We start from the raw sequence: 23,304 nt of genomic DNA, 5'->3' as shown, positions 1-23,304 counted from the left end.
TTTTTGGAGACCCCCCCATGGTTTTTAGCCCCCCCCCACCAATTTGGGGCACCCCCCCCCATATTTTTTGGGGTCCCCCCCTTATTTTTAGTCCCCCCCAAATTTTTTAGCCCCCCCCCCCCATATTTTTTAGCCGCCCCCCCCCATTTTGGGGACCCCCCCCCCCGCCCCTTCCCCCCATAATTCCCAAATTTTGCCCCCCCTATATATTTTTTGGGGGGGAGTCCCCCTCCAATTTTGCCCCCCCCCCCCAATTTTGGACCCCCCCCCTCCAATTTTGTCCCCCCCCCCCAATTTTGGACCCCCCCCCCCCCCTTTTTGCCCCCCCCCTTTTGGGCCCTCCTCAGGGAGGGGCGGGGCCGCGTTGCCATGGCGACCCGGGGGGCGGTTTCCATAGCAACGGCCCCCCCGAGGGGCGGGGCCCGAGGGGCGGGAGTCAGGGGCGCGAGGGGGCGTGGCTTTAGCGAGGGGGCGTGGCTTAGCGAGGGGGCGTGGCTTGTTGAGTGGCAGGGGAGGGGCGGTGGCGCGAGGGGCGGGCGCGGCCTCATTAATATTCAGGATCACGCCACGTCATGAATATTCATGATAAATATGCTAATTAGGGGCGCGAGCCCCCGCCCCTCTCGTTGATATTCGCGCCGCCCGCCTGCCGCTTGGTTGCCGTGGCGACGCCCCCCCGGTCGCCATAGCAACGCGCGTCCCGCCTCCCCATTGGCCGGCACGCCCTGCGGGTTTATTCCCCCTCAGCCAATGGGAGCGGCCGGCGCTCCGCCTGCTCTGCCCGGCAACGCTCCCTGTCCTCCTCACCCCATTGGCTCCGCGGGCGGCCAATCCGGAGGGGCGGCGCCGCGCGTGCGCACCTCGCCCCGTCCACCCGTTGCCTTGGCGACGCGCGGCGCCCTGAGGGGGGCGGGCTGCGGCCTGCATGCAAATGTATGCAAATGAGACAGAGGGGGCGGGGCCTGACGGATCTACCTCTGTGAATGGGCGAGGGGCGGGGTGAGGGGGATGCAAATTTATGCAAATGAGGGGGGAAGGGGAAGGGGGGGCACCTGGGTGAGGGGACACCTGAGGGGGGGGCACCTGAGGGGGGGGTAGGCCCCTGAGGGGGGGTAGGCCCCTGAGGGGGGGGTAGGCCCCTGAGGGGGGGTAGGCCCCTCCCCTCATTAAGCCCCTCCCCCTCGGGCCCCGCCCACTCTGGCCCCGCCCCCTGGCGCCCCGCCCCTTTAAGCCCCGCCCCCTGAGCCCCGCCCCTCCCCGTGGCCAGCGGTGCGGGCGGCGGGGCGGGAGGCCGGGACCCCCTCCCTCCCCCCCCCCCCTCAACCCCCAAAATCCCCCCAGGCCATGGCCCCCCCCGGCGCCCCCCTGGCCGGCGGCCTCCTCTTCTTCCCCGGCCTCTTCCTGCTGGCCAAGAACGGCCTCCGCCGCCTGCCCGGCCTCCGCTGGCCGGAGCCCGACGCCGTCATCGTGGCCGCCAGGTGGGGAGCGGGACCTTGGGGGGGGCGGGAGGGGATGGGGGGGGGGGACAGGGACAGAGAGGGATGTGGCACCGGGAGGGGATGGGGACGGGAGGGGGACAGGGAGGGGACGGGGACAGGGATGGAGGTGGCACAAGGACAGGGACGGTGCAGGGACAGGGACAGGAGGGGGACAGGGAGGGGATGGGGACAGGGACAGGGATGGGACGGGGATGGTTTGGGGACAGGACGGGGATGGAGGTTGCACAAGGACAGGGACAGGAGGGGGACAGGGATGGGATGGGGACACGGACAGGGACGGGACTGGGATGGACATGGCACAAGGACAGGGACAGGGACGGGATGGGGACAGGACGGGAAAGGGATGGGGACAGGGACAGGACAGGGAGGGGGACAGGACGGGGACAGGGATGGGACAGGGACAGGGACGGATGTGGCACAAGGACAGGGACAGGATGGGGACAAGGACGGGATGGGGACAGGGACAGGACAGGGACAAGGTGGGGACAGGGATGGGGACAGGGACAGGGACGGAAGTGGCACAAGGACAGGGACGGGATGGGGACAGGGACAGGGACAGGGGCAGGACGGGGACACCGCGGGGACAAGGACAGCGGGGGGACAGGGACGGAGCTGGCACGGGGCTGGGACTGCAGTGGGGTCGGGGATGATGCGGCACGGGGACACTGGGGGACACTGGGGGACACTGGGGGACACTGGGGACATGGGGGGGACACTTGGGGACACCGGGGGACACCGGGGACGTTGGGGGACACCGGGGACAGCGGGGATGGCTGCGTCAGGACACGGGGATGGGGGTGGCAGGGTGGCTGTCCCCTGGTGTCCCCGTGTCCCCGAGGTGTCCCCATGTCCCCGAGGTGTCCCCAATGTGTCCCCCCCCCAGGCTGGTGTCCTCGGTGCAGGCGGTGATGGCCTCCACGGCCGGCTACATCATCTCCTCCTCCTGCCGCCACGTCATCGACGACCAGTGAGTCCCCACGGCACCCATGGGTGCCCCCCAGCACCCCCCCCCAGCACCCATGGGTGCCCCCAGCACCCCCCAACTCCAAAGCCGACCCCAGTACGCCGACGGGGCCCTGCAGCGTCCCCACAGCACCCATGGGTGCCCCGCACAGATCCGGGGGGTGGATGAAGGACAACGGGGGGGGGCAGGGGACAGGGGGGGACAGGGGACAGGGGGGGACAGGGGACACAGCGTCCTCGCGGGGGATTACGGCGGCAGCTGGCGGGGCTCATCCGGGATTATCCCGGCCCCCGGCGATGACGCGGGCGGCCCCGAGCGCCTCGGGCCCAAGGGCGACGGCCCAGGGGCACCCCGAGGGGGCACGGGGGGGGGGGGGGACACACACATGAGGGGCCCCAAATTGGGGTGTCCCCAAGTCCCTGACCACCTGCGTCCCCCAAATTGGGGGGTCCCAAAGTCACCTGGGACACCTGGGTGCTCAAATCGGGGTGTCCCCAAGTTCTCTGGGGTCTGGGTGCCCCAAATCAGGGTGTCCCCAAGTCACCCGGACCCTTGGGTGCCCCAAATCAGGGTGTCCCCAAGTCTCTGGGTGTCTGGGTCTCACAAATTGGGGTGTCCCAAAGCCACCTGGACACCTGGATCCCCAAAATTGGGGTGTCCCCAAATCCCTGGGTGTCTGGGTGCCCAAATTGGGGTGTCCCAAAGTCACCCTGGACACTTGGGTCCCCCAAATCGGGGTGTCCCCAAGTCCCTGGGTGTCTGGGTGCCCCAAATCGGGGTGTCCCCATATCTCCAGACACCTGTATCCCCTAAATTGGGGTGTCCCAAAGTCAACTGGGACACTTGGGTGCCCCAAATTGGGGTGTCCCCAAGACCCCGACCACTTGGATCCCCCAAGTTGGGGTCTTCCAAAGCCACCTGGGACACCTGGCTCCCCAAAATTGGGGTGTCCCCAAATCTGTTGGTGTCTGGGTGCCCCAAATTGAGGTGTCCCCAAGTCCCCGGGTGTCTGGGTGCCCCAAACCCAAACTGGGGTTTCCCAAAGCCACCTGGGACACTTGGGTCCCCCAAATTGGGGTGTCCCCAAGTCCCTGGGTATCCGGGTGGTCCAAATTGGGGTGTCCCCGTATCTCCAGACAAGTGGGTCCCCCAAGTTGGGGTGTCTCCAAATCCCTGGGTGCCTGGGTGCCCCAAATCGGGGTGTCCCAAAGCCACCTGGACACCTGGATCCCCAAAATGGGGTGTCCCCAAGACCCTGAACAGCTGGGTCCCCTAAATTGGGGTGTCCCAAAGTCAACTGGGACACTTGGGTGCCCCAAATTGGGGTGTCCCCAAGACCCCGACCACCTGGATCCCCCAAATTGGGGTGTCCTAAAGCCACCTGGGACACCTGGCTCCCCAAAACTGGGGTGTCCCCAAATCTGTTGGTGTCTGGGTGCCCCAAATTGGGGTGTCCCCATATCTCCAGGCACTTGGGTGCCTCAAATTGGGGTGTCACAAAGCCACCCTGGACACCTGGGTCCCCAAAATTGGGGTGTCCTCAAGTCCCTGGGTGTCTGGGTCCCACAAATTGGGGTGTCCCCAAGTCACCTGGACAGGTGGGTGCCCCAAATCGGGGTGTCCCCAAATCTCTGGGTGTCTGGGTCCCCCAAATCGGGGTGTCCCCAAATCCCTGGGTGTCTGGGTGCCCCGAATTGGGGTGTCCCCAAGTCCCTGGGTGTCTGGGTGCCCAAATTGCGGTGACCCAAAGCCACCTGGGACACTTGGGTCACCCAAATCGGGGTGTCCCCAAATCTCTGGGTGTCTAGGTCCCCCAAATTGGGGTCTCCCCAAATCCCTGGGTGTCCATGTCCCCAAATCGTGCCACCCCCAAGTCCCCCCACGTGTCCCCCCGAGACCCTCCCCCTGTGCCCTCCGAGGACACCGGTGTCCTCGCTGCGCCCCCCCGCAGGCACTGGCTGGCGGGGGCGTACCCCCAGTTCGCCGTCCCCTACTTTGTGTACGACGTCTACGCCATGTTCCTGTGCCACTGGCACCGCGGGCGCGTCAAGGGACACGAAGCTGGGCCACCGCCATCCCTGCGGGCAGCCGCTGGCGCCTACCTGCGCAAGGACCTCCTGATGGTGCTCCACCACGCCGCCATGGTGCTCGTCTGCTTCCCTGTGGCCACCGTGAGTGGGGGCAGGGACCGGGGGGGGGACACCTTGAGGACATGGGAATGGTGTGGGGACATGGGAACGGCGTGGGGACACGAGGGTGCCATGGGGATGTGGAGGTGGAGGGATGGCGGCTGGGTGTGGACGTGCTCATGGAGGTCCACCACACCTTCGTGGGCTTCTCCGTGGTCATGGGGACAGTTGGGGACACTTGGGGACACTTGGGGACATGGGATGGAAGGACGTCACCTGGGGATGGAGCTACTCATGGAGGTCACCACGCTGTGGTCCTTGCTGGCTTCTCCGTGGCCACGGGGACAGACGTGCTCATGGAGGTCCACCACGCCGCCATGGTGCTCGTCTGCTTCCCCGTGGCCACCGTGAGTGGGGGACAGGGACTGGGGGGACACCTTGGGGACATGGGAACGGCGTGGGGACACGAGGGTGCCGTGGGGATGTGGAGGTGGAGGGATGGCGGCTGGGTGTGGACGTGGTCGTGGAGGTCCACCACACCTTCGTGGGCTTCTTCATGGTCACGGGGACACTTGGGGACACTTGGGGACACTTGGGGACATGGGGTGGAAGGACGTCACCTGGGTATGGAGCTACTTGTGGAGGTCACCACGCTGTGGTCCTTGTTGGCTTCTCCGTGGCCATGAAGACAGACGTGCTCATGGAGGTCCACCACGGTGTCGTGGGCTTTTCCGTGGTCATGGGGACACCTGGGGACACCTGGGGACACTTGGGGACATGGGGTGGAAGGACATTGCCTGGGTGTGGAGCTACTCGTGGAGGTCACCACGCTGTGGTCCTCGTTGGCTTCTCCATGGCCATGAGGACAGACGTGCTCATGGAGGTCCACCATGCTGTCGTGGGCTTCTCCGTGGTCATGGGGACTCTTGGGGACACTTGGGGACACTTGGGGACACGGGGTAGAAAAAGGTCACCTGGGGATGGAGCTACTCATGGAGGTCACCACGCTGTGGTCCTTGTTGGCTTCTCCGTGGCCATGGGGACAGACGTGCTCATGGAGGTCCACCACGCCGCCATGGTGCTCGTCTGCTTCCCCGTGGCCACCGTGAGTGGGGGACAGGGACCGGGGGGACACCTTGGGGACATGGGAACAGTGTGGGGACACGGGAACGGCGTGGGGACACGAGGGTGCCGTGGGGATGTGGAGGTGGAGGGATGGCGGCTGGGTGTGGACGTGGTCATGGAGGTCCATCACGCCTTCGTTGGCTTCTTCGTGGTCATGGGGACACTTGGGGACACTTGGGGACATGGGGTGGAAGAATGTCACTTGGGTATGGAGCTACTCGTGGAGGTCACCACGCTGTGGTCCTTGCTGGCTTCTCCGTGGCCATGGGGACAGACGTGCTCATGGAGGTCCACCACGTTTTTGTGGGCTTCTCCGTGGCCGTGGGGACACTTGGGGACATTTGGGGACACGGGGTAGAAGAAGGTCACCTGGGGATGGAGCTACTCATGGAGGTCACCACGCTGTGGTCCTTGTTGGCTTCTCCGTGGCCATGAGGACAGACGTGCTCATGGAGGTCCACCACGCCGCCATGGTGCTCGTCTGCTTCCCCGTGGCCACCGTGAGTGGGGACAGGGACCGGGGGGACACCTTGGGGACACGGGAACAGTGTGGGGACCCAGGGGTGTCATGGGGATGTAGAGGTGGAGGGATGGTGGCTTGGTGTGGACTTGGGGACATTTGGGGACATTTGAGGACACTTGGGGACACTTGTGGTGGAACACCTCCTTGGTACGGAGCTACTCATGGAGGTCCACCACGGAGTCATGGTGCTTGTTGGCTTCTCCATGGCCGTGTCCCCGTGTCCGCATGTCCCCACGTGTCCCCAAGTGTCCCCAAATGTCCCCGTGTCCCCCCCCCAGCTGTGGCGCCAGGGGAAGGGCGACTTCTTCCTGGGTTGCCTGCTGATGGCGGAGCTCAGCACCCCCTTCGTCTGCCTGGGCAAGGTCCTCATCCTGGTGAGCCCCGAAACGCGGCCCCGGGGGGACAATGGGGTGGCCGGGGGGGCTCCAGCCCCGGGGTCCCCAACCCCTTGAGTCCCCAGAAGAACATGGGGTGGTGGTGGGTCCCCACCCCCACGTGTCCCTCAACATCTGGGTCCCTGGGAGAACATGGGGTGGTGGTGGGCCCCCAAACCCTCGTGTCCCTCAACATTTGGGTCCCCAACCCTTTGTGTCCCCAACCCCTTGGGTCCCCAGAAGAACATGGGGTGGTGGTGGGCCCCCAAACCCTCGTGTCCCTCAACATCTGGGTCCCCAGCCCCTTGTGTCCCCAGCCCCTGGCTCCCCAAGATGACTTTGGTGGGTCCTCAACCCCTCATGTCCCTCAACATCTGGGTCCCTGGGAGAACATGGGGTGGTGGTGGGCCCCCAACCCCTTGTGTCCCTCAGCATTTGGGTCCCCAACCCCTCATGTCCCCAACCCCTGGAGTCCCCAGCAGAACATGGGGTGGTGGTGGGCCCCCAACCTCTCATGTCCCCCAACCCCTGGGTCCCCAGGATGACTTGGGGTGGTGGTGGGCCCCCAACCCCACGTGTCCCTCAACATTTGGGTCCCCAACCCCTTGTGTCCCCAACCCCTGGCTCCCCAAGATGACTTTGGTGGGTCCTCAACCCCTCATGTCCCTCAACATCTGGGTCCCTGGGAGAACATGGGGTGGTGGTGGGCCCCCAACCCCTTGTGTCCCTCAGCATTTGGGTCCCCAACCCCTCATGTCCCCAACCCCTGGAGTCCCCAGCAGAACATGGGGTGGTGGTGGGCCCCCAACCTCTCATGTCCCCCAACCCCTGGGTCCCCAGGATGACTTGGGGTGGTGGTGGGCCCCCAACCCCACGTGTCCCTCAATATTTGGGTCCCCAACCCTTGTGTCCCCAACCCCTGGCTCCCCAAGATGACTTTGGTGGATCCCCCACCCCACGTGTCCCTCAACATCTGGGTCCCTGGGAGAACATGGGGTGGTGGTAGGCCCCCAACCCCTCATGTCCCTCAACATTTGGGTCCCCAACCCTTTGTGTCCCTCAACATTTGGGTCCCCAGAAGAACATGGGGTGGTGGTGGGCCCCCACCCCACGTGTCCCTCAACATTTGGGTCCCCAACCCCTTGTGTCCCCAACCCTTCATGTCCCCGGGAGAACATGGGGTGGTGGTGGGCCCCCAACCCCTCGTGTCCCTCACCACGTGGATCCCCAGCATGACTTGGGGTGGTGGTGGGCCCCCAGCCCCACGTGTCCCTCAACATTTGGGTCCCCAACCCTTTGTGTCCCCAACCCCTTGAGTCCCCAGAAGAACACGGGGTGGTGGTGGGTCCTCAACCCCTCGTGTCCCTCAACATCTGGGTCCCCAGGAGAACATGGGGTGGTGCTGGGCCCCCACTCTACGTGTCCCTCAACATTTGTGTCCCCAACCCCTTGTGTCCCCAACCCTTCATGTCCTCAGGAGAACATGGGATGGAGGTGGGCCCCCAACCCCACGTGTCCCTCAACATTTGGGCCCCCACCCCTCATGTCCCCAATCCCTTGGGTCCCCAGAAGAACATGGGGTGGTGGTGGGTCCCCAATCCCACGTGTTCCTCAACATTTGGGTCCCCAACCCCTTGTGTCCCCAACCCTTCATGTCCCCAGCAGAACGTGGGGTGGTGGTGGGCCCCAACCCCACACGTCCCTCAACATTTGGGTTCCCCAAGCCCTCATGTCCCCAACCCTTCATGTCCCCAGCCCCTGGCTCCCCAAAACGACTTTGGTGGGTCCCCAAACCCCTGTGTCCCTCAACATTTGGGTTCCCCAAGCCCTCGTGTCCCCAGCCCCTGGCTCCCCAAAACGACTTTGGTGGGTCCCCAAACCCCCGTGTCCCTCAACATTTGGGTCCCCAACCCTTTGTGTCCCCAACCCCTTGAGTCCCCAGAAGAACACGGGGTGGTGGTGGGCCCCCACTCCACATGTCCGTCAACATTTGGGTCCCCAACCCATTGTGTCCCCAACCCTTCATGTCCCCAGCAGAACATGGGGTGGTGGTGGGCCCCCAAACCCACATGTCCCTCAACATTTGGGTCCCCAACCCCTTGCGTCCCCAACCCCTGGCTCCCCAAGATGACTTTGGTGGGTCCCCAACCCCTCGTGTCCCTCAACATCTGGGTCCCCAGAAGAACATGGGATGGTGGTGGGTCCCCAACCCCACGTGTCCCTCAACATTTGGGTCCCCAACCCTTTGTGTCCCCAACTCCTTGAGTCCCCAGCATGACTTGGGATGGTGGTGGGCCCCCAGCCTCTCATGTCCCCCAACCCTTGAGTCCCCAGGATGACTTGGGACGGTGCTGGGCCCCCATCCCACATGTCCCTCAACATTCAGGCCCCCACCCCTCATGCCCCTCACCACGTGGGACCCTGGCAGAACATGGGGTGGTGGTGGGCCTCCATCCCACGTCTCCCTCAACATTCGCGTCCCCAACCCTTGAGTCCCCAGGATGACTTGGGACAGTGGCGGGCCCCCACCCCACGTGTCCCTCGCCACGTGGGTCCCCGGGAGAACATGGGACGGTGGTGGGCCTCCATCCCACGTGTACCTCACCCCTTTCCCCCGCCCCCCCCTGCAGTACAAGCGGCAGCACACGGCGCTGCACAAGCTCAACGGGGTGGCCATGCTGGTGACCTTCCTGGGCTGCCGCGTGCTCCTCTTCCCCTACCTGTACTGGGCCTACGGGCGCCACCTCGGGGTGCCCCTGCTGCGGGTGCCGGGGGCGCTGCCCCCCGCCTACAACGCCGCCGCCGCCGCCCTCCTGGCCCCCCAGCTCTACTGGTTCGGCCTCATCTGCCGGGGGGCCTGGCGCCTCTTCCGGCCCCCGCCCCGGCACCCGCCCTGAGCCCCGCCGCCACTGCGGGGTGGGCGTCCCGTGGGGTGGGGTGGGGGTGGGGGGGCACCCTGAGGTCCTTCGAGGGGGGTTTGGGGGGGGGGTTAGGGGGTGGCCTGGGGCGGTTGTGGGGGCGGGGGGACTTCTGGGGGCACACTGAGGTCCGTATGGAGGTCCCAAGGGGGCTCTAGGGTCCTTGTGGGGCACCCTGAGGTCCTTACGGGGGTCTTGGGGTCTTTAGGTGGCACCCTTAGGTCCTAATGGGGAGTCCTGGGGTCCTCATGGGGCACCCTGAGGTCCTTATGGGGGATCCCGAGGTCTTCAGGGGGCACCTTGAGGTCCTTATGGGGGTCTCAAGGGGGTTCCGGGGTCTTCAGAGCGCACCCCGAGGTCCTTAAGGGGGTCCCAAGGGGGTCCTGGGGTCCTTATGGAGCACCCTAAGGTCCATCTGGGGGTCCCAAGAGGGTCCTGGGGTCTTCAGGGAGCACCTTGAGGTCCAAAATGGGGTCCCAAGGGGATCCTGGGGTCCTTAGGTGGCACCCTAAGGTCCTTAAGGGGGTCTTGGGGTCTTCAGGGGGCACCCTAAGGTCCATATAGGGGGTCCTGAGGTCTTCAGGGAGCACCTTGAGGTCCTTTTGGGGTCCCAATGGGATTCTGGGGTTTTTAGGAGGCACCCTGAGGTCCTTGTGGGGGTCCCAAGGGGATCCTGGGTTTTTCAGGGGGCACCTGGGGTCCTTATAGGGCACCCTGATATCCTTAGGGGGGTCCTGGGGTCTTCAGGGAGCACCCTGAGGTCCTTGTGGGGGTCCCAAGGGGGTCCTGGGGTCTCCAGCAGTCCTTAGAGGGCACCCTGAGGTCCATGTGGGGAGTCCTGGGATCTCCAGGGGGCACCCTAAGGTCCATACTGGGGTCCCAAGGGGGTCCTGGGGTCTTCAGGGAGCACCCTTAGGTCCTTATGGGGGTCCCAAGGGAGTTCTGGGGTCTTCAAGGGGTCCTTGGGGTCCTTGTGAGGGTCCCAAGGGAATCTGGGGACTTCAAGGAGCACCTTGAGGTCCTTTGGGGGGTCCCAAGGGGGTCCTGGGGTCCTTAGGGGCACCCTGAGGTCCCTCTGGGGGTCTCAGGGGAGTCACCCCCACCCATGGGTGCCCGCAGGGTGCCCCCGCGCTGTCCCGGCCGCTGCATTAAAGGACTTTGGGGACGGCCCGGCTCCTCCTTGGGGACATGCGGGGGGGGGGGGATCGTGATGTCACCGCCCCGATGATGTCACCGCCCCGATGATGTCACCGCCCCGATGATGTCACCGCCCTGATGATGACGTCACCACCCCACTGCTGATGTCACACCCTTGAGGTCACTGCCCGCTGGGAGGTCGGGAATTGGGCCCCTTCCCAGTATGAACTGGGGCCATTCCCAGTACGAACTGGGACCCCCAGCCCCATCCCAGTGCAAACTGGGACACTTCCCAGTACAAACTTGCACCCCCAGCCCTTTCCCAGAATGAACTGGGATCCTTCCCAGTACGAACTGGGACCCCCAGCCCCATCCCAGTACAAACTGGGCCCATTCCCAGTATGAACTGGGACCCTCAGCCCCATCCCAGTACAAACTGGGATCCCCAGCCCCATCCTAGCACAAACTGGGAACTGTCCCAGTAGAAACTGGGCCCACTCCCAGTACAAACTGGGACCCTCAGCCCAATCCCAATACAAACTGGGCGCAGTCCCAGTGCAAACTGGGCCCTTTCCCAGTACGAACTGGGCGCGTTTGGCTTCGCCCCGCCCCCGTTGCCAGGCAACCGCCGCCGCCACCGCCGTTCCCGCCTCTTTGCCCTCCGTTGCCAGGCAACCGCCGCCATTTTGTCCCCTCCCCTTCCCGCGTTGCCAAGCAACCGCCGCCATTTCGCCCTGCCCCGCGGGGCTGCCCGCACTGCGCATGCGCACCTCCTCGCCTCCCATTGGCTGCCGCCGCGCGGCTTCAAACGGTCGGGCGGGAGCGATGGCGGCGGCGGCTGCGGCCGGTACGGGGAGGCTGAGGGCGCCGGGGGGGGGGAATTTGGGGGGATCTGAGGGGAATTGGGGGGATCTGGGCGGCCGGAGGGGTTCAGGGAGGTTCTGGGGAGGGGGTGCGAGGCTTTAGGGGGTTCTGGCGGTGAGGGGATGAGGGGTTGTGAGGGGGAAAAGGGCTGAGGGGTCGTTCGGTGAGGGGAGAGGGGCTGTGAGGGGACGTTTTGTGAGGAGACGAGGGGCTGTCAGGGGACCGGGGGCTGTTAGGGGGGCATTTTGTGAGGGGACAAGGGGCTGTCAGGGGAGAGGGGCTGTGGGGGGACATTTTGTGAGGGGACGAGGGGCTGTCAGGGGACGAGGGGCTGTCAGGGGACGAGGGGCTGTTAGGGGGGCATTTTGTGAGGGGACAGGGGGCTGTGAGGTGACGCTTCATGAGGGGACAGGCTGTCAGGCGACGTTTTGTGAGGGGACAGGGGCTGAGGGGACATTTTGTGGGGGGATGAGGGGTTTTCGGGGGGACAGGGGCTGTGAGGGGACACTTCCTGAGAGGATGGGCTGTAAGGGGACGTTTTGTGAGGAGACGGGGCTCTGAGGGGACATTTTGTGAGGGGACAAGGGGCTGTCAGGGGAGAGGGGCTGTGGGGGGACGTTTTGTGAGGGGAGGAGGGACTGTGAGGGGAGAAAAGGGCTGAGGGGACACCTCATGAGGGGACGAGGGGCTGTGAGGGGACGGGGGCTGTAAGGGGACATTTTGGGGGTGTCAAGGGGCTGTGAGGGGACAAATCCTGAGGGGAATGGTGTGGGGGGACGTTTTGTAGGTGGATGAGGGGCTGTGAGGGGACAGGGGGGCTGTGGGGGGACACTTCCTGAGGTGACAGGGGGCTGTGAGGACTCGTCGTCCAGCCGGGACCACCTCAACGGGTGCTGGTGCCCCCCCAGCGCCCCCCCGCCGGGTGCAGGTCTGCGTCCGCCTGCGCCCCGGCCCCCCCGGCGAGGAGCCCTGCCTGCTCCCCCTCGACTCCCACACCCTGGAGCTGCGCGAGGAGCCCCCCAACGCCCCCTCCCGCTACCGGTGAGCCCCGGGGGAAGGCGGGCGGCACCCATGGGTGCCCCCCACCCCCTTCCTAACGCCTCCTTCCTCAGCTTCGATGCCATCTACGGTGCCGCCAGCTCCACCGCCGCCGTCTATGAGGGCTCCGTCCGCCCGCTGCTGTCCCACCTCCTGGCCGGCCGCGATGTCACCGTCCTCGCCTACGGGCCCAGCGGCTCCGGTGAGCGTTGTCACCCCCCCCGCCAAGTGTCCCTGGTGCCGCGGTGACCCTCCTGGGGGGGTGACACGGTGCTGGTGCCCACCCCCCCCAGGGAAGACGCACACCATGCTGGGCAGCGAGGGGGAGCCCGGCTTGGTGCAGCGCGCCCTCGAGGACGTGCTGGAGGCCGTCGGGGACAGCCGCCGCGTCACCGTGGCCTGCATGGAGGTGTACTGCGAGGAGGTGCGTTGGGCCCCGCTTCCCCCCCACCACCCCCCCGACTCACCCCATGTCACCTCCCTTTGTTCACGTCCCCCCCCCCCCCCACCGGTGTCCCCACATTTATCAACCTGTCCCACCCCCAGGTCCCCCCCGGGTCTTCAGATCTGCTCTCCCCCATAGACAGATCCCTCCCCAGACCCCCATATCACCCACTTATCCCCCCCCCCAAATCCATATACCCCTGAAAAAATTCCCATACTCCTCCTAAATCCCCATTTCCCCCCCGTATCCCCCCCCCAAAAAACACATCCTCCTCAAAATCCCCATATCTACCCCCAATGCCCATATCCATCCCCATTTCTCCCCCCAAAATCCCCATATCCCCCCCAAAGCCCCCGTTACCCCCCCCAAATCCCCATACGGCCCCATATCTGCCCCCAAATCCCCATTTCCCCCCCCAAATCCCCCCCACATCCCCACTCAACCCCCAAATTCCCCACCATATCCCCTCCAAATCCCAAATCCCCCAAATCCTCCGAAATCCCCCCCCATCTGCCCCCCCATAGGGCGCCCTCTCTGCCCCCCCCCCCCCCAGGGCGCCCTCTCTGCCCCCAAACCCCTCATACCCCTCCCATTTCCCCCCCATAACCCACCCCAAATCCCCATATGCCCCCCAATGCCCATTTCCCCCCTGTAACCGCCCCATATCTCCCCCCCAGAATCGCCCAAAACCCCCATATTCCCCCCACATCCACCCCCAAACCCGCATATCCCCCCCAGCCCCCATACCCCCCCCATATCCCCTCCCAAATCCCCACATCCCCCCACAAACCCCCCATACTTCCCCCAAATCCCCCCCATGCCTCCCCATATCTCCCCCCCAAAAAACCCATATCCCCCTCAAATCCCCCCATATCCCCCCCATGCCCCCCCATATCCCCTCAAATCCCCCCCATAGCCCCCCAGTATCCTCCATCAAATCCCCAACCCCCCATATCCCACCCCCAATGCCCATTTCCTCCCCAGATCCCCCCAAATCCTCCCCAAAAATTCCCAGATACCCCCAATGCCCCTATAACCCCCCATAATCCCCCACCCCCCATATCCCTCCCCATATCGCCCCCAATGCCAATTTCCCCCCGTGACCCCCCCAAAATCCCCATAACCTCCCCCAAAATGCCCATACCCCCCCATACGTCTCCATATCCATCCCCAAACCCCCTCTACTCCCGCCAACCCCCCCAAATCCCCCCTATATCCCCCCAAATCTCCCCCAAATCCTCATATGCCCCCCATACGGCCCCCATATCCCTCCCCAAAATCCCGATTATCCCCCCCAAATGCTCTCCAGACCCCCAAATCCCCCCATACACCCCCCCAAACCCCCCATACTCCCCCCATACGTCCTCCAAATCCCCGCAAACCCCCCAAATCCACCCTATACCCCCCTCAAAAAAACCGTATCCCCCCCCAGATCCCCCCATACCCCGCCATATCTGCCCCCAAACCCCTCTTCACCCCCCCATATTCCCCCCCAAATCCCATTACCCCTCCCCAAATCCCCAGTGCCCATTTTCTCCTCGTAATCCCCCCATACACCCCCATATTCCCCCCCCCCAAAACCCTCATTTCCCCCCTGGAGCCCCCCCATATGCCCCCATATCCCCCCCAGAATCCCCCAAAACCCCCATAGCACCCCCTAAAATCCCCCAATGCCCATTTCCCCCCCGTAACCCCCCATACCCCCCCCAAATCCCCCTATACACCCCCAACCTCCCATATCCCCCCCGTATCCCCACCAAGACCCCCTATCCCCCCCAAAAATCCCCCACATGCCCCCATATCCCCCCCCAATGCCAATTTGCCCCATGTAAGCCCCCCCAGAATCCCCATATCCTTCCCCCAAATCTCCATCCCCCCCGTATGGCCCCGTATCCCTCCCCAGATCCCCATTTCCCCCCCATATCCTCCCCCTAAATCCCCATGTCTTCCCCCCAAAACCTCCATTACCCCCCCATAACCCACCCAAAATGCCCATATGCCCCCCCAATGCCCATTTCCCCCCGTAACCCCCCATATCCCCCCCATAATGCCCCATATCTGCCCCCAAATCCCCATTTCCCCCCACATCCCCCCCCAAATCCTCCTATATCCCACCCATATCCACCACATACGCCCCCCCAAACCCCCACATCCCTCCATATCTCCCCCAATATCCCCCCCAAATCCCCATATCCTCCCCCAAAATCCCCATGACCCCTCATACGGCCCCATATCTGCCCCCAAACCCCTCTTCCCTCCCTAAATCCCCCCCCCCCCAAAATTGCCCAAACCCCCATATCCCCCCAAATCTCTACATCCCTCCCAAAATCGCCATATGCCCCCAAATCCCCATATGCTCCCCCCATGCCCATTCCCGCCCCATAATCACCCCATATCCCCCCCGATGCCAGTTTCCCCCCCCATAACCCCCCCCCAGAATCCCCATATCCTCCCCCAAAATCCCCATACCCCCCATATGGCCCCTTATCTGCCCCCAAACCCCTCATACCCCCCCCCCCAATTCCCCGTATGCCCCCCATACAGCCCCCATATCCCTCCCCAAAATCCCAGTTTCCCCCCGCCATCCCCCCTAAACCCCCATACACGCCCACATCCCCCCCCCCCATACTCCCCCAAAATTCCCTTTTTCCCCCCTATAGCCCCCCCCAGAAACCCCCCCACACCCCAAATCCCCATATGCCCCCCATACGGCCCCCATATCCCTCCCCAAAATCCCAATTTCCCCCCCATCCCCCACAAAATCCCCATATCATCCCCCAAACCCCATATCCCCCCCCATAACCCTCCAACCCCCCCATATCTCCCCCCAAATCCCAGTATCCCTCCCAATGCCCATTTCCTCCCCATATCCTCCGCCAAAATCCCCATACCCCCCCATAATGCCCCATATCTGCCCCCAAATCCCCATTTCCCCCGCACATCCCCCCATATTTCCCCCTGAACCCCCCATTTCCCCCCCCAAATCCCCATATATTCCCCCAAAACACCCATTACCCCCCCATGCTCCCCATATCCCCCCCATACGGCCCCATATCTGCCCCCAAACCCCTCATACCCCCCCCAAATTCACCAATTTCCCCCCCCATAACCCACCCAAAATGCCCATATGCCCCCCCAATGCCCATTTGCCCCCCGTAGCCCCTCATATCCCCCCCATATCTGCCCCCAAACCCCCATATCCCCACAAAATTGCCCAAAACTCCCAAATCACATCCCCCCCAAAATCGCCGTATGCTCCCCCCATGCCCATTCCCGCACCATAACAACCCCATATCCCCCCCAGAATCCCCCAAACCCCCCATACCGCCCCAAATCCTCATATCCCTCCCCGATGCCAATTTCTCCCCAAAATCCCCCAAAATCCCCATATGCCCCCCAATGCCATTGCCCCCCGTAACCGCCCCATATCTCCCCCCCAGAATCGCCCAAAACCCCCATATTCCCCCCACATCCGCCCCCAAACCCGCATATCCCCCCCAGCCCCCATACTCCCCCTATATCCCCTCCCAAATCCCCACATGCCCCCATATCCCCCCCAACCCCCCCGTATTCCCCCCCGAAATCGCTCCGTATCTCCCCCAGTATCCTCCCTCAAATCCCCAACCCCCCCATATCCCACCCCCAATGCCCATTTCCTCCCCAGATCCCCCCCCAATGCCCCTATAACCCCCCATATCCCCCCCCGATGCCAGTTTCCCCCCGTGACCCCCCAAAAATCCTCATAACCTCCCCCGAAATCCCCATACGTCTCCATATCCATCCCCAAACCCCCTATACTCCCGCCAACCCCCCCCAAATCCCCCCTATATCCCCCCAAATTTCCCCCAAATCCTCATATGCCCCCCATAATGCCCCCATATCCCTCCCCAAAATCCCGATTATCCCCCCCAAATGCTCTCCAGATCCCCAAATCCCCCCATACACCCCCCCAAACCCCCCATACTCCCCCCATACGTCCTCCAAATCCCCGCAAACCCCCCAAATCCACCCTATACCCCCCTCAAAAAAACCATATCCCCCCCAGATCCCCCCATACCCCGCCATATCTGCCCCCACACCCCTCTTCACCCCCCCCATATTCCCCCCCAAATCCCCATACCCCTCCCCAAATCCCCAGTGCCCATTTTCTCCTCGTAACCCCCCCCATACACCCCCATATTCCCTCCCCCAAAACCCTCATTTCCCCCCTGGAGCCTCCCCTATACGCCCCCATATCCCCCCCCAGAATCCCCCAAAACCCCCATAGCACCCCTAAAATCCCCCAATGCCCATTTTCCCCCCTGTAACCCCCCATACCCCCCCAAATCCCCCTATACACCCCCAACCTCCCATATCCCCCCCTGTATCCCCACCAAGACCCCCTATCCCCCCCAAAATCCCCCACATGCCCCCATATCACCCCCCAGTGCCAATTTGCCCCATGTAAGCCCCCCCAAAATCCCCATATCCTTCCCCCAAATCTCCATCCCCCCCGTATGGCCCTGTATCCCTCCCCAGATCCCCATTTCCCCCCCATATCCTCCCCCTAAATCCCCATATCTTCCCCCCAAAACCCCCATTACCCCCCCATAACCCACCCAAAATGCCCATATGCCCCCCCAATGCCCATTTCCCCCCCGTAACCCCCCATATCCCCCCCATAATGCCCCATATCTGCCCCCAAATCCCCATTTCCCCCCCACATCCCCACCCAAACCCTCCCATATCCCACCCATATCCACCACATACCCCCCCAAACCCCCACATCCCTCCATATCTCCCCCCAATATCCCCCCCAAATCCCTATATCCCTATATCCTCCCAAAATTCCCATACCCCCCACACGGCCCCATATCTGCCCCCAAACCCCTCATACCCCCCCCTCCAAATCCCATATGCCCCCCATACGGCCACCATATCCCTCCCCAAAATCCCAATTTCCCCCCCCATCCACCCTAAACCCCCAAACCCCCCTATACCCCCGTAATCCCCCTATCCCCCCCAAATCCCCCCTCAATCCCCCAAATCCCCCAAATCCCCCCTCAATGCCCCCAAATCCACCTGTATCCCCCAAATCTCCCCCAAATCCCCGAATGCCCCCCATACAGCCCCCATATCCCTCCCCAAAATCCCAATTTCCCCCCCCATCCCCCCTAAACCCCCATACACGCCCCACATCCCCCCCATACTCCCCCAAATTCCCCCTATAGCCCCCCAAGCCCCCCCATATCCCCCCCCCAAAATTCCCTTTTCTGCCGTATAGCCCCCCCAGACCCCCCCCCCCAAATCCCCATATGCCCCCCATACGGCCCCCATATCACTCCCCAAAATCCTGATTTCCCCCCCCATCCCCCACAAAATCCCCATATCATCCCCCAAACCCCATATCCCCCCCCATAACCCTCCAACCCCCCCATATCTCCCCCCCAAATCCCAGTATCCCTCCCAATGCCCATTTCCTCCCCATATCCTCCGCCAAAATCCCCATACCCCCCCCATAATGCCCCATATCTGTCCCCAAATCCCCGTTTCCCCCCCCCAAATCCCCATATCTTCCCCCCAAAACCCCCATTACCCCCCCATGCTCCCCATATCCCCCCCATACGGCCCCATATCTGCCCCCAAACCCCTCATACCCCCCCCAAATTCCCCCATTTCCCCCCCATAACCCACCCAAAATGCCCATATGCCCCCCCAATGCCGATTTGCCCCCGTAGCCCCTCACATCCCCCCCATATCTGCCCCCAAACCCCCATAACCCCCCAAAATTGCCCCAAACCCCCAAATCCCATTTCCCCCTACATCCCCCCCAAAATCCCCCCAAAATCACCGTATGCTCCCCCCATGCCCATTCCCGCACCATAACAACCCCATATCCCCCCCAGAATCCCCCAAACCCCCCATACCCCCCCAAATCCTCATATCCCCCCCCGATGCCAATTTCTCCCCCATAACCCCCCCCAAAATCCCCATAGCCCCCATATAGCCCCATATCTGCTCCCAAACCCCCCCCAAAATCCCGATATCCTCCCCCAAAATCCCCATACCCCCACATATCCCTCCCCAAATCTGCATATCTCCCCCAAATCCCCGTATGCCCCCCAATGCCCATTTCCCCCCCGTAACCGCCCCATATCTCCCCCCCAGAATCGCCCAAAACCCCCATATTCCCCCCACATCCACCCCCAAACCCGCATATCCCCCCAGCCCCCATACCCCCCCCATATCCCCTCCCAAATCCCCACATCCCCCCACAAACCCCCCATACTTCCCCCAAATCCCCCCCATGCCTCCCCATATCCCCCCCAAAAAAACCCATATCCCCCTCAAATCCCCCCCATATCCCCCTCAAATCCCCCATATTCCCCCCCATGCCCCCATATCCCCTCAAATCCCCCCCATAGCCTCCCAGTATCCTCCCTCAAATCCCCAACCCCCCATATCCCACCCCCAATGCCCATTTCCTCCCCAGATCCCCCCAAATCCTCCCCAAAAATTCCCAGATACCCCCAATGCCCCTATAACCCCCCATAATCCCCCACCCCCCCATATCCCTCCGCATATCGCCCCCAATGCCAATTTCCCCCCGTGACCCCCCAAAATCCCCATAACCTCCCCCAAAATGCCCATACCCCCCCATACGTCTCCATATCCATCCCCAAACCCCCTCTACTCCCCGCCAACCCCCCCCAAATCCCCCCTATATCCCCCCAAATCTCCCCCAAATCCTTGTATGCCCCCCATACGGCCCCCATATCCCTCCCCAAAATCCTGATTATCCCCCCCAAATGCTCTCCAGACCCCCAAATCCCCCATACACCCCCCCAAACCCCCCATACTCCCCCCATACGTCCTCCAAATCCCCGCAAACCCCCCAAATCCACCCTATACCCCCCCCAAAAAAACATATCCCCCCCCAGATCCCCCCCATACCCCGCCATATCTGCCCCCATACCCCTCTTCACCCCCCCCCATATTCCCCCCCCATATTCCCCCCCAAATCCCCATACCCCTCCCCAAATCCCCAATGCCCCCAATGCCCTCCTCGTAACCCCCCCATACACCCCATATTCCCCCCCCCAAACCCTCATTTCCCCCCTGGAGCCCCCCCTTTACACCCCCATACCACCCCTTAAAATCCCCGTATGCCCATTTTCCCCCTGTAACCCCCCCATACCCCCCCCAAATCCGCCCTATACACCCCCAACCTCCCATATCCCCCCCCATCCCCCCCAAAAATCCCCCACATGCCCCCATATCCCCCCCCAATGCCAATTTGCCCCATGTAAGCCCCCCAAAAATCCCCATATCCTCCTCCCAAATCCCCATACCTCCCCCAAACCCCTCATATCCCCCCCAAATCCCCCAATATCCCCCACCAAACCCCCTATATCCCCCCAGTGCCCCCCCAAATCGTATCCAGTTTCCTTCATATTTCCCCCAAATCCCCATAACCACTCTGTTTCCCCCCAAAGCCCCCCCCATATCCTCCCTAGCCCCCCCACATTGCCCCCTCAAACCCCCATACTCCCCCCTGTCCCCCCCAAATCCCCCCAAACCTCCTATATCCCCCCAAAATCTTCCCATACCCCCCATATCCCCCCTAAATCCCCCCATACTCCCCCCATATCTGCCCCCCATACTCCCCCATATCTGCCCCCCATACTCCCCCATATCTGCCCCAAATCCCCCATTTCCCCCCCCATAACCCACCCAAAATGCCGATATGCCCCCCAATGCCCATTTCCCCCCCGTAACCCCCCATATCTGCCCCCAAATCCCCATTTCCCCCCCACATCCCCTTTCCCCCCCAAATCCTCCTATATGCCACCCATATCCACCACATACCCCCCCAAACCCCCACATCCCTCCATATCTCCCCCCAATATCCCCCCCAAATCCCCATATCCTCCCCCAAAATCCCCATGACCCCTCATACGGCCCCATATCTGCCCCCAAACCCCTCATACCCCCCATTTCCCCCCCATAACCCACCCAAAGTACCCATATGCCCCCCCAATGCCCATTTCCCCCCCCGTAACCCCCCATATCCCCCCATAATGCCCCATATCTGCCCCCAAATCCCCATTTCCCCCCCACATCCCCCCCCAAATCCTCCTATATCCCACCCATATCCACCACATACCCCCCCCCCCAAAATCCCCATATCCTCCCCCAAAATCCCCATACCCCCGATACGGTCCCTTATCTGCCCCCAAAACCCCTCATACCCCCTCCCAAATCCCATGTCCCTCCCCAAAATCTCCCTTTCCTCCCACATCCCTCCATATCTCCCCCCAATATCCCCCCCAAATCCCCATATCCTCCCCCAAAATCCCCATGACCCCTCATACGGCCCCTTATCTGCCCCCAAACCGTCATACCCCCCCCCAAATCCCCATATCCCTCCCCAAAATCCCCCTTTCCTCCCTGTAACTGCCCCATATCTCCCCCCCAGAATCGCCCAAAACCCCCAAATCCCCATATACCTCCCCCAAATTCCCCCTATACCCCCCTGAAATCCCCCGTATAGCCCCCACATCCCCGCACCAAACCCCATACCCCCACATCCCACCCCCCAAATCCCCATATGCCCCCCATACGGCCCCCATATCCCTCCCCAAAATCCCAATTTCCCCCCCCCATCCCCCACAAAATCCCCATATCATCCCCCAAACCCCATATCCCCCCCCATAACCCTCCAACCCCCCCATATCTCCCCCCAAATCCCAGTATCCCTCCCAATGCCCATTTCCTCCCCATATCCTCCCCCTAAATCCCCATATCTTCCCCCCATATCCCTCTCCAAAATCCAGTTTCCCCCCGCCATCCCCCCTAAACCCCCATACACGCCCCACATCCCCCCCCCCATACTCCCCCAAAATTCCCTTTTTCCCCCCAATAGCCCCCCCCAGACACCCCCCCCACCCCAAATCCCCATATGCCCCCCATACGGCCCCCCTATCCCTCCCCAAAATCCCAGTTTCCCCCCCACCCCCCACAAAATCCCCATATCATCCCCCAAACCCCATATCCCCCCCCATAACCCTCCAACCCCCCCATATCTCCCCCCAAATCCCAGTATCCCTCCCAATGCCCATTTCCTCCCCATATCCTCCGCCAAAATCCCCATACCCCCCCCATAATGCCCCATATCTGCCCCCAAATCCCCATTTCCCCCGCACATCCCCCCCATATTTCCCCCTGAACCCCCCATTTTCCCCCCCAAATCCCCATATATTCCCCCCAAAACCCCCATTACCCCCCCATGCTCCCCATATCCCCCCCATACGGCCCCATATCTGCCCCCAAACCCCTCATACCCCCCCAAATTCCCCCATTTCCCCCCATAACCCACCCAAAATGCCCATATGCCCCCCCCAATGCCCATTTCCCCCCTGTAACCCCCCCATATCCCCCCCATATCTGCCCCCAAACCCCCATAACCCCCCAAAATTGCCCCAAACCCCCAAATCCCATTTCCCCCTACATCCCCCCCAAAATCCCCCCAAAATCGCCGTATGCTCCCCCCATGCCCATTCCTGCACCATAACAACCCCATATCCCCCCCAGAATCCCCCAAACCCCCCATACCCCCCCCAAATCCTCATATCCCCCCCCGATGCCAATTTCTCCCCCATTGCCCCCCCAGAATCGCCCACAACCCCCATATTCCCCCCACATCCACCCCCAAACCCGCATATCCCCCCCAGCCCCCATACCCCCCCCATATCCCCTCCCAAATCCCCACATGCCCCACAAACCCCCCATACTTCCCCCAAATCCCCCCCATGCCTCCCCATATCTCCCCCCCAAAAAAACCCATATCCCTCTCAAATCCCCCCATATCCCCCCAGCCCTTATACTCCCCCCATATCCCCTCAAATCCCCCCCATATCCCCCCAGTATCCTCCCTCAAATCCCCAACCCCCCCATATCCCACCCCCAATGCCCATTTCCTCCCCAGATCCCCCCAAATCCTCCCCAAAAATTCCCAGATACCCCCAATGCCCCTATAACCCCCCATAATCCCCCACCCCCCCATATCCCTCCGCATATCGCCCCCAATGCCAATTTCCCCCCGTGACCCCCCCAAAATCCCCATAACCTCCCCCAAAATGCCCATACCCCCCCATACGTCTCCATATCCATCCCCAAACCCCCTCTACTCCCGCCAACCCCCCCCAAATCCCCCCTATATCCCCCCAAATCCCCATATGCCCCCCATACGGCCCCCATATCCCTCCCCAAAATCCCGATTATCCCCCCCAAATGCTCTCCAGACCCC

The 23,304-nt window shown here is 62.9% G+C and overlaps 2 protein-coding genes across 5 annotated transcripts; both read left to right on the top strand.

Annotated features, from left to right (window-relative positions):
- The first annotated feature begins 488 nt into the window (after positions 1 to 488).
- LOC308187290 (ceramide synthase-like) lies at positions 489 to 10,697 on the top strand. 4 transcript variants are annotated; one of them, XR_013944585.1, is made up of 7 exons: positions 489 to 933; positions 1,342 to 1,478; positions 2,383 to 2,466; positions 4,415 to 4,634; positions 6,519 to 6,614; positions 9,245 to 9,712; positions 9,838 to 10,697. XR_013944585.1 is itself a non-coding variant. In XM_080609469.1 (6 exons), exons 1-6 carry the CDS (start codon positions 751 to 753, stop codon positions 9,509 to 9,511), a joined length of 987 nt encoding a protein of 328 aa, XP_080465595.1. In that variant the 5' UTR covers positions 489 to 750; the 3' UTR covers positions 9,512 to 10,697. The 4 variants fall into 4 exon arrangements, 1 of the variants encoding a protein (XP_080465595.1); XR_013944586.1 differs by having other exon boundaries at positions 9,245 to 10,292; positions 10,449 to 10,697; XR_013944587.1 differs by having other exon boundaries at positions 9,245 to 10,292; positions 10,397 to 10,697.
- A 136-nt stretch (positions 10,698 to 10,833) lies between these two features.
- Positions 10,834 to 13,154, top strand: LOC308187295 (kinesin-like protein KIF22; the record flags this gene model as incomplete). Its single annotated transcript, XM_080609476.1, has 4 exons — positions 10,834 to 11,516; positions 12,442 to 12,574; positions 12,646 to 12,773; positions 12,865 to 13,154. Exons 1-4 carry the CDS (start codon positions 11,432 to 11,434, stop codon positions 13,152 to 13,154), a joined length of 636 nt encoding a protein of 211 aa, XP_080465602.1. The 5' UTR covers positions 10,834 to 11,431.
- Between the last annotated feature and the right edge of the window lie 10,150 nt (positions 13,155 to 23,304).

This window comes from Anser brachyrhynchus (genome assembly GCF_964034855.1).
Source record: "Anser brachyrhynchus genome assembly, contig: SCAFFOLD_404, whole genome shotgun sequence".
NCBI classification, from domain to species: Eukaryota; Metazoa; Chordata; class Aves; order Anseriformes; family Anatidae; genus Anser; species Anser brachyrhynchus.
The sequence above is the reverse complement of the archived record's forward strand: the minus strand, read 5'-3'. Positions and strand labels throughout refer to the sequence as shown.

Coding starts and splice junctions, on each gene's coding strand:
- LOC308187290 (XM_080609469.1), top strand. CDS start 751: ATGGGAGCGGCCGGCGCTCCGCCTGCTCTGCCCGGCAACGCTCCCTGT. Junction 934..1,341: donor GCTGCGGCCTGCATGCAAAT/GTATGCAAATGA, acceptor AAATCCCCCCAG/GCCATGGCCCCCCCCGGCGC. Junction 6,615..9,244: donor TGGGCAAGGTCCTCATCCTG/GTGAGCCCCGAA, acceptor CCCCCCCTGCAG/TACAAGCGGCAGCACACGGC.